The sequence below is a fragment of the Peromyscus maniculatus genome, chromosome 6, assembly GCF_049852395.1.
Source record: "Peromyscus maniculatus bairdii isolate BWxNUB_F1_BW_parent chromosome 6, HU_Pman_BW_mat_3.1, whole genome shotgun sequence".
Taxonomy (NCBI): Eukaryota; Metazoa; Chordata; class Mammalia; order Rodentia; family Cricetidae; genus Peromyscus; species Peromyscus maniculatus.
Window position 1 is genome coordinate 106,053,207 of NC_134857.1, and position 11,348 is coordinate 106,064,554.

Consider the following 11,348-nt stretch of genomic DNA (forward strand, 5'->3'; position numbering starts at 1 on the left):
GTCAATGCTTCTATTAGCAACAACATTAATGATAATATGAATGATTATTAATTTATTTGTCATTCATATTTATTTTTTTAGTTTTAAATTCATTTGTTCCCTTAACAAGAGTTACATAGTCTGAGTAGAAAAGGCTAATTTTAATGCAATCATCTAAATTTCATATATATAAGTTTATCAGTTTATAAAGCAAAAAATAAAGTATCTTTTCCTACAATTGTTATCTCCATAGAATCATCTTTAATAGTTCCACATAGTCTCACTTATTTTTCTTTTATGAATATGCTGTGATATTTATTCATTTAACAATTTTTTAAAAACATGTATTATGTATGGACCTCATACAGTTTTAAGTGGTATAGATATAGTAGTGAACAAAGACCCTTCCCTCACGGAACCTAAACAATTTTGTCATAAACATTTTATGATACAATAGTCACTCTGCTTCAGCCACTTTTCTCTCACTTGGCGATACATACACTTTTCCCCATCTGCACTCACATCCCCACCTCTGGAAATAGTGTCCATGTTCACAAGCTTCCCAGGTGCGTGCTCACTCACAAAACACGGAGTCCCTCCCTGCTTCTGTGTTTCTTCCGATTGCTCTTAAAATATGTCTGCATCGCATCTTGTTGATGCTTTTCAACCCTCACCATCCCTGATTTCTGCTCCGCTGCTCTAGCCCAGAGTTGCTGTTTCATCTCAGCCTTTTGCTAGTACTTCTTGCTTTTCTCCCAAACGGGGGTGTTTTCTGGGATCCCACTTTGGCTCTTGTCTCCCATCTGTCTTTATGTGGTCTAATGAAACTACTGCCCGCAAGCTAATGAGTCTCAAATCTCCCCTGCTTTGGTATTACATCTGAGGTGAATATCCTCTTCTAAGTACTTCTATCAACACACCAGGATTCACCACCCTCCCTTTCACACCTGCGTCTCTTCCTGAGTTGCACAACTCAGTGTAGAAACCTCCTCATACCCAGTGTGTACTCTCTTTGAACACCGTGTCTCCCTCTCTCCTACCCAGAGTTCATATCCCTATCAAGTGTCTATTATAAACTCAAATGTTGTATCTTACCTTCACTTAACAAATCTCGGGGTTTGTCATCATGGTTTATCTCTTAGACTAGAGTGAATCCCCACAATTATGTCTTGTTTCACTAGAATCTGTCCTTGTTTCGCTAGAATCCGTCCTCACTGCCACCTGAGTGAGTTTTCTCATGCAGAGGTTTTGTTGCGCATTCTGTTTTTGAACAACACTCCTGTGCCTGCCTATGACCTACATGAAATCCTTAGTTTGCTCTCTACTACAATACAGTCTGTGTCACTGAGCAGCTTCCTTCCTCTATGGAGCAATGGTCCCATCAAGACATGAGTGAATCCTTTACATTCTAAGTGATTCATCAATGAAGGGCCACACTTCCATACCTTTCAGCTTGAACATTCTACTCCAGTTACTGGAACATTCTTCATCTTCCCTTCAGCCCCCACCTGGATGATGCTTCATTTTGAATGAACAGTCTTAATTCTGGTTCCCCTGACCAAGGGCCTTATGGTATTCTTTCAAATGCTTTTAATACTTGCCTTTGGTCAGCATCTCCAAGATACTCCAAAGATTGCACTAAATTTCTAAACATGGTCCCTGATGAGTGGTCCCCTAATCCTGCCTGTAAACACTTATGGGAGTCTTTGACTGTCTGCTGGGGTGCCTGCTGCCAACGGGATGGTCTTCTAATTGCTTTTGGTCTCATCCACTAGACTGAATATCTTGAGAGCAGAGATCATTTTAATTATTTTTGTGGCCCCTAAAGTAAGCACTGTGTCTGCAAGATAGTAGGAAAATGAGTGTTAAGTGAGTAATTTATCCATTCATTCACTAGATGAAAAATTAGTCTTTCTCTTGTTATAGCCCCCACCCAGCTGCACCACCCTCCAGGGTATAATTAACTGAAAGATGAAATTAAGGCCTATAAATAGAATTATTCTGTGAGACTGCAGAGTCTCCTGAAAGCAAGTGATAAATGAATACATGTTTCAATACACAATATTAATTATGTTTTGAGCATTGTGAGTATCTGTTACTTGATTTATGAACTATAATCTCCTGTGTCTGTTTCCTTCCTATTGAAATCAATTTGCACTGAGCGAGTGGCTTACTTTGTACTTCTGGACTTTATAATCTTCACAGAACTATTAGTATTCATTTTATACTCCATTAGTAAATGTACATTAAATGTGCAATTAGTTTAAAACATGATATTTGAGCATATATTTTCAGATAAAAATGAATTCTCTTTGAATTATAATATCTAATACCCAGTGATACAAATTAACATTTTTTAAAGATTGTAAACTTCCTCATATATGTTCTTCTGCCAAGCTGAAACACTTGTTTAGCATGTTTATTTTAAATTAGCAGCAAAATGATGGTGACTGTCTTTAACAAAATTGGCTCAATGCCAGGTCGACTCATGTCATATCAAGTCTTCTTCATATGGCAGCCTGACAAGAAAAGTCAACTATATTTCAAGAGGCTTTTTTCTGTATTTTTAACAAAGATGATGCATATTCAAAGTATAATCTATGAAGAATCTACATTTATATACTAATCGTAACTAACACAAAACAAACACAATGATATTTTAACACACATCATACACACAATCACACACACACACACACACACACAATCACACACACCATCTACTGAAAGGAGAAGCTTCTCTGATGAAGGCTAAAAAAGGCATTGATCTATGGGAATAGTAATGTCATTAGGAGTCATTTTATTGCTATGTTTTTTTTAAATCAAAATAATAGTATTGTTTTCCCTAATAGTTTCATGATCTACCTAGTTTCAGATTCTCAGCCACTTTAGCAATGTCAGGCATGCATTCTATCACATGGACTGGACCTTAAATACGGTCAAAGGGCAGTTGGTTATTCTCATAACGTTTGTGTCACTATTATACCAGTATATCTTCAAGATAGATCACTGCAGTAGGTCACAGAGTTTGTAGCTGGGAGACAGTGATGATTGTCTTTCTCTTCCAGTAACATGCAGAGTCCCTTCGGAACCATGAACACTTGTCAGTAGGGGTAAAGCATCTGTTAGTAAGCAGCTTGACTTTCTCTGTGATTGACAACATAAAGAAGTATTGTATTCAACAACAGGGCCTTAGCATCAGCTTCTAGAGAACAACCAATAGGCTTGACAATATAGCCTCTGATGTTTGGACAGTCCATGGAACCACTTTGGCCAATGACTCAACAGGATGCAAACCCATTCTTGGCACTGGAGGTGTTACTTGGTGGAATAAGATGTCTAGTTGGGGCATTGTCTCCCTCATTATATGGTGAATCCATTTAGATTATTTTCATATATGCATATAAATTAGGTGGTTTCCATATGGTTTTTCAAAGGGCTTTTAGTGTTAGTTCTCCTTCCCCATATTTGTCCCTTTACACTGCTCTTCCATCACCATCCTCATTTGATCCTCCTAGTTTCCTCTTTATCTCTCCATAACACTAAATTCTTTTTCTCCTTCTTTGGGAGATCCTCTTTTCCCATTGTTCCCTTATTCAGTACCTATCTTCTGTGGTTGTACAGGTTGCAGCACACACATCCAAGATTTAAAAGCTAACATCTGCATATGACAGTGAGCATAGAATATCGTGTATTAATTGTTGTTCTTAGTGCCTGTGCTAATGATGGTCTGTTAAGAAAGTCTTTTCCTGAGCCAATGAGCTCAAGACTATTCCCCACTTTCTCTTCTATCAGATCCAGTGTACCTGGCCTTATGTTGAGGTCTTTGATACATTTGGAGTTGAGTTCTGCACAGGGTGATAAACATGCATCTACTTGGATTCTTCTACATTGGGCCATCCAGTGTGACAGCACCATTTATGAATATTCTGTCTTTTTCCACTGTGTATTTATGGCTTTTTTATATTAAAAAACTCAGGAATCCATAAGTATGTATGACTTATATCAGGGACTTTGATTCCATTGATCAATGTGTCTGTTTTATGACAATACCACACTGTTCTTACCACCATAACTCTGCAATACAAGTTGAAATCTGGGGGGGTGAGACTTCCAGTGTTATTTTACTATTCAGGATGTTTAAGCTATTCTGCGTTTTTGTATTTCCATATGAAATTGAATTTTTTTTTTCAATTTCTGTGAAGAAGTGTGTTGGATTTTTGATGGAAAACTCATTGGATCTGTAGGTTGCTTCTGACAGGATAGCAACTTCACAATATTAATCCTACTGATTCATGAGCATGGGAGATCTTCCCATCTTATGGTGTCTCCTTCCATTTCTCAGTTTTTTTCTCATCTTAAACTTTTATTTAGGTTTTGTTTTATAATAATATATGAATACGCATTTATATAAATTGAGGCACATGCTTCAATAGTGAACAGATTTCTCTTTATTTTCTGATTAACATAAATTCCACAGGGTGGAATATTATTTCTCAGAATTTACATGCTGTGTTAATGTAATGTATTTTCTTATTAGCATTTTAAATCTTATTTTTCTTTTTCATTATTACATTTTTTCTTTTTATTTATTGAATTTATAGTTAAAGGGATCAAATTCCTTGGATTCATTAATAGTCATTAAACTAATTGAAATTTTAACAGAAATATTTTTCATTTATCATAATTATTTTTGCATAATTTTATTATACTTTAATTCATCTCATAATTGTAGAAAAAATGCAGGGATAGCCAGAAATGTTTTTCCTTGAACCAAATTAAAAGTCACTTGCCAGCAGGGGATTCACCATCCCTCATACTTTACTATGTATTTCCTACAGCCAACCTCCCCTTTATCACACTCTGTCTTTCCTAGAAATGAGGATTTTTCTTTGTTATTAGACACAAACATCCATCAAATTCAGAAATCAACATAGTTCTTCTCAACTACTCCTGAGACTCGTTTTAGCTCTTCCAGCTCCCCGATTATGCCCACTGTATTTCAGGATCACATATTTCATCTGATCATCATCGTCCCTTAATTCCTTTCAAACCAGAAGCACTCCTTTGGGATCCTTCTTTGAACTACATGATCTTGCATTAAGTTCATGTCCCATATCTTTGGTTGTAATGACTTAGAGACTATGCTTTTTTCTTCCCAGAGCTTCCTCCAGTTCTGTATCATCCCACACAGTTCCAGTTTGTCACATAATTAATCACATTAACTTTGATCACTTGGTGAACAGGGTGTCTTTTAGGCTCATCACTCAATGAGTTGAGATCAAAGGAAGAAAGAAACTACTTTTCATTCACTCAGAATTTGATGGTATATTTTGAAATTATCCAGCTTGTCTTCCGGATAGTTGCTGTTGTCAAGTGAAAGCCAAGTTCACCCGCAAATACTCAAGCAAGCTCACCTCAGATTCCATCCCTTCCTTGCCTGACTTAAAACAATCTACCAACATTTTTGATCAGACAAGGAACAAAGAGAAGCAGCAGCTTGCTTCCATATAGTTGGCAGGCATTGCTTCTGTCTCCACCTGATCGCAGCGCAGGAGAATTTGTACCTTCAAGTTGCCTCCACTGTTAGCAGTATCCTGATTATGACATCCTAGGAAACAGCAAAGCTTTAGAAAGGGAAGAAGACACATGTGTGGGTGGGAAGGAAAGTAGAGGATGCTATCAAGGCAGGACTTTCTTCTTGTCTTTGCCCAAATGAGTTCTGCCAAAAAAAATGCTCATTATTTTATCTGCTTCAAAAAATTCTCAAATATTTTTGTGATAGATATAAGCCTCAGTATCTGATTTGCAAATCTTTCACTTTTGACTGCTGCTCCTGGATGTTTTCAGAAAGTACTCATGGTAACTAAATGTTTGAAAGCTGAGTGAGTAACAGACTTAGTCATACTACTCCAAAATCAGCATCACAGCCTGGTGGGCAGTTAAGGTGGTTCATAAAAATACCACAACTCTCTACGTCTCTGCTTTCCTAGCCATGAAATGAAGATACAGAATATGGCTTGTCATCACTGCATTAAGGAGGATTAAGTTCAATTGTCCATATGAAGGAAAATCTACAATCTATAAAACTTTATACAAATATGTCTTAACACACCACTCTACACTTTCGGGTGGTAACAGTAACAGCTACCATTTACTAACTCCTCTCCACACCCTAGATTCCATGTTCCTTTCTAGGGCCTACAACACCCAACATACATCATCACCCAATCTTTCTGATGAGAAAACTGAAGATCAGAAGGTTAAAGTCTGCCCCCAATCTCACAGATAATCCAAACTCAGGTGTGTCAAGAGTCCAGCACCTGCCAGTGCCCCACATTCTGCTCCAAACTCTTTGCATCAATCTGAAGCTCAGAGCTACCAATGGAGAAGTTAACCTGAAAAATCTCTCACTAGCTATGAGCTGTTGGGCAAGCTTTGTGTTATTGGCTTTAAATTTCCCAACGTGGAAACCATTCTGCTTTCTGGAGAGGCAGAAACCTCTTAGTTCGCTAGTGAGCCTGGACTCCCATTTATCTGCCAACACCACACCATCTTCTGAAAGCGGTTTTGTCTCTTCCCCTCTCCTCTTCTCTCCTCGCTTTGTCCTTCCCTCTCCTCCCCCCACCCGGAACATTTCTTATATTTTCATAAGCATCATTCCCTTTTGCCTCTACCACTAGGAGAGAAATAAGCAATTTAATTACAAAGGCTTAAATTTTTAAGTCTTTTGAGGAATCAAATAGGTAGTCAGGTCAAGGACAAGGTCTATGCATGATAATTGTTTAATTAATAATGTATCCCCATGAATTGTTGCTAAAAGTTTTACAAATACAGACTTCTCCCCCTTCAATTTTTTTTCAAGTTTATGTTGGCAGTCACTTCTCAATTGTCCATGTACAAAATTAGTGATCTGATGAGTGATTGTTAGAGATCCTAAACTAGACCAAAATTACCAAGAACAGTGATGAATGGCACCTTCTGGGTTGGGTGTTTAGCAACACTTGTGAAATGTCTTTATGAGTGTATCTATTTTAAGCTCCCGTGACCGTGATTGCTGTGAAATGCTAACTGCTAATGATGGCTGGAGGAAAGAGTGGATGCAAATGCAGCTTTGCAGAGTGAGAAGTGGTCACCACAGCTAACTCATCAGCATTCGTGTACAATTAACACTCAAGAATTCACACTTTCGTTGCATTGCCTGCTAAGCATTTGAACATGAATTAAACTATTCACCCAAAGTACAAATTACATGTTGCCCTTATAAAAAAAAATCACTATGAACAGAAGTTTTCAGTTTGGGAGGCTTTTTGGTGTGTGTGTGTGTGTGTGTGTGTGTGTGTGTATGTGTGTGTGTGTGTGTGTGTGTGTGTGTGTGTGTGTGTGTGTGTGTGTTCTGTGAGTTCTATATGTGTATATATTTGTGGAGCTCAGTGATTCAGCTAGACTTCTGGCCAGCTAGCTCCAGGGATCTGCTGTCCCCACCAGTGCAGGGGTTACAGACACAAGTCACCATGCTCAGCTTTTCCTACGTGGCTTCTGAGGCTCTACAGGTCATCATTTTACCTACTGAGCTATCTCCCCAGGCCAGGTTTGGGTTTTCTGTCTTAGTTTTCCTCTTTGCAATTTATTTGACTCCAAGAATACCTTCACATTTACCCTAAATGTGTTTTATAGCCTTTGTGTTTTCATTCTATTTTGAAAGTTATTTTGAGCATATGCAATAACTTCAGTCGATTCCTTTTTAACATATCATGAATTAACAGGTCTAAGTGGATTCACATGAGCCTCACGTTTAGCATGATAGTACCCGATTCTCAGGGGAAATCTCTTGGGAAAATGCTAGAAACTAGCTCCTTATCACTTTAATAAAGTACAGAAAGTTTCCCTTGCTCTGTTAGATTTCACTCAAAGTGATTTATGGATGGGGACAGAGAGACACTGGCAAACAGGAGAGCACTTACTTCCTGGGGAACCGGAAGAACTGTCTCCAGCTCTGGCTACAAACACTGAGGTTTGTTCCACAGCCAAAGCCACTTCCTTTGTCAGAGATCCCACAGATCAGGCTGAAGTGTGAAAAACAGTTCCATGGGCTGCCCGGAGACTTTTGCCTGATTCTGCCTGGGTTCTAGACCATAAGAGTTAGTTTGAAACATACACTCTCAGAAGCTACTGGGAGATATAATATTCTGGTTCTGTGCCTCCCTCTCTATCTTGTAGCACTCTGTCATGTAATTAAAAGACTAAACTTTATTGTCATCAATTCTGTTGTAAGGACTTTACAAAGACTGAGATAAGGGGTGAAAATCTTAGTTTCCAAAGTACTGAACATGCACTTCCACTGTTAACGTGAAGCAAAATTAAAATTTTGGAACCAGAGTAGAGCTGCTGAAATGATCCTACCCATTTTGAGGTTGAGTTGACCTTCATAGAAACTTTATTTGACTTTAGAATCACCTGTGTGGAGAATGTCCCTTTTATTCTGCCTTGACCCGATGTTTCCTCTTGCCTCGAAGGTACCAGATCCACACCGGACTCCAGCATTCTATCATCAGACCCACCCAACCCAACTGTCTACCTCTAGACAATGCTACCCTACCTCAGAAGCTGAAGGAGGTCGGCTATTCAACTCATATGGTTGGGAAATGGCACTTGGGATTTTACAGGAAAGAATGCATGCCCACCAAGAGAGGATTCGATACCTTCTTTGGCTCACTTCTGGGAAGTGGAGATTACTATACACACTACAAATGTGACAGTCCTGGGATGTGTGGCTATGACTTATATGAAAATGATAATGCTGCTTGGGACTATGACAATGGCATATATTCAACACAGATGTATACTCAGAGAGTGCAACAAATCTTAGCTTCCCATGACCCCATGAAACCTATATTCTTATATGTCGCTTACCAAGCTGTCCACTCCCCACTGCAAGCCCCTGGCAGGTATTTTGAACACTACCGATCCATTATCAACATAAACAGGAGGAGGTATGCAGCCATGCTCTCCTGCTTGGATGAAGCAATCCACAATGTGACCCTAGCTCTAAAGAGGTATGGTTTCTATAACAATAGTATTATCATATACTCCTCAGATAATGGTGGACAGCCCACAGCAGGAGGAAGTAACTGGCCTCTCAGAGGCAGCAAAGGAACATATTGGGAAGGGGGCATCCGGGCGGTTGGTTTTGTGCACAGCCCGCTTCTGAAAAACAAAGGAACGGTGTGTAAGGAACTTGTGCACATCACAGATTGGTACCCGACCCTGATTTCACTGGCTGAAGGGCAGATTGATGAAGACATTCAGCTAGATGGATACGATATCTGGGAGACCATAAGTGAAGGTCTTCGTTCACCCCGAGTGGATATTTTGCACAACATCGACCCCATTTACACCAAGGCGAAAAATGGCTCCTGGGCAGCCGGCTACGGAATCTGGAACACTGCAATCCAGTCAGCCATCCGGGTGCAGCACTGGAAGCTGCTCACGGGGAACCCTGGCTACAGTGACTGGGTTCCCCCTCAGGCTTTCAGCAATCTGGGCCCAAACCGATGGCACAACGAGAGGATTACCTTGTCGACTGGCAAAAGCATCTGGCTTTTCAACATCACGGCTGATCCATACGAGAGGGTGGACCTATCCAGCCGGTATCCTGGCATCGTGAAGAAGCTGCTGCGGAGACTCTCGCAGTTCAACAAGACGGCAGTACCCGTCAGGTACCCCCCAAAGGATCCCAGAAGCAACCCGCGTCTCAATGGAGGAGTCTGGGGCCCGTGGTATAAAGAGGAAAACAAGAAAAAGAAGGCAAACAAGACTAAGGCTGGGAAAAGGCAAAAGAAAAGTAAGACCAGGAGGAGAAAACAGCTGACAGCTCACTCTTCAACAAAATGCCACCCAAGTGTGACCGCTGGCTAAAGCCAAGGCTTTCTGACTTGGTTAAGCTAAAGTCGCCGGGTTTCTAGGTAATTCAGAGAAATTGCCTCGGAAATACCACTACCGGCCGCCTCGGGCTTGTTTTCACTTTGCTCTCTGCCAAAGGCTCCGGGCACCTGACTGCCAGGTGGACAAAACTACCCTCCAGCGTGCCAAAGGCGATGCTTCTGCGGGTCACACAGGGAGGGGGGGGGTATTTATTTCTCTCTAGCCTGTAAATGATGAGTCGGTTGACAAAACAGAACGCTTTGAATTGCCATAGGGACTGTGACCTGCAGTGGAAGCGAGCACTAACTTGATGGAAATCACAGGGTAACATGTTTAAAAATGACTTTTGATACAAAGATTGTGTTACCTCAAAGGCCTAATTGCGATATTTCTAAATAAAAATTTTTTTTTATCTGTATCATATGCAACTTGGACTTTTAAACTAATTCTGTTTTGTCTTTGTCTCTTCTCTGAGAAAAAGCTGCCTCTCAGGTGAACAGCTTACACCTCATCTCATCTTGCTTAAAGGAATAGTAGATAATGTCCAAGCATTGCCAGAAATGAATGTAACTACATCCCAAACACTTTAATAGAGCAATAATTTCAATATAAAGTGACTAATTTATTTTTCAAAAAAGTTATGCAGATGATTTTAATTATTTTATTTTTAGTTTCTAAGTAAGAATTTAATTTCAGTTCTTTAAAATGACTAAGCACTGTAATGTCATCAATTACTGTAATATTATGTATGTTCATAAAATATAAAAGGAAAGTCACTTGGGAAAAGTACAGCCATTATTTTTTTCACCATTATTTGAATGTAAGACAATGAATATATTTTTAAAATTTTGTAAATTTGCTGTTGTACAGAGTTTATTTTACTTTATTGTTTTCACCATGAACTATTTATGTATATTAATTATTAAAGTGATTTATTTTATGGCATTAGTGTGGCTTTTCCAATTGTATTATTACACTTCCAGATACAATCTTATTATTCATTTTGACAAGTACAGGTCTTTTTAGTGTTTTTAGCTGCCCAGGCTGGCCTTGAATTTGTAATTACAGGTGTAAATCAGAATTCCTGGCAACAGGCAAAAGTCTCTGCAAATAGTCATTTGAAGGGATGGTATGCTAACATGGACATAAATAAGATTTTGCAGCTGAAGAGATTTTTTTTTCTCATGTGGCTACTGCATTGAAAACAATGTTCTGTTATTGGTAAATAATATTTATAATGGCCCTCCAGAAGACATCCACTAGCTAGTTCTGAAACCACAGCCTAAAATGGGCAAAATGAGTAAAAAAAAAAAAAAAAAGCTTAATTTTACTATTTTGTTTCTTTTTTTTTTTTTTTTTTTTTTTTTTTTTTTTTTTTTGGTTTTCCGAGACAGGGTTTCTCTTGTGTAGCTTTGCGCCTTTCCTGGATCTCACTTGGTAGCCCA

At 39.1% G+C, this 11,348-nt stretch overlaps 1 protein-coding gene across 1 annotated transcript in view; it reads left to right on the forward strand.

The window, feature by feature from the left end:
• Arsj (arylsulfatase family member J) overlaps window positions 1-10,848 on the forward strand; it is a 73,704-nt gene extending 62,856 nt beyond the window's left edge. Inside the window, exon 2 of the mRNA XM_006970409.4 lies at window positions 8,496-10,848. Coding sequence (XP_006970471.1) covers window positions 8,496-9,897 — 1,402 coding nt within the window. The 3' untranslated portion in view covers window positions 9,898-10,848. The remainder of the gene's footprint in view (window positions 1-8,495) is intronic.
• The last annotated feature ends 500 nt before the right edge of the window (window positions 10,849-11,348 follow it).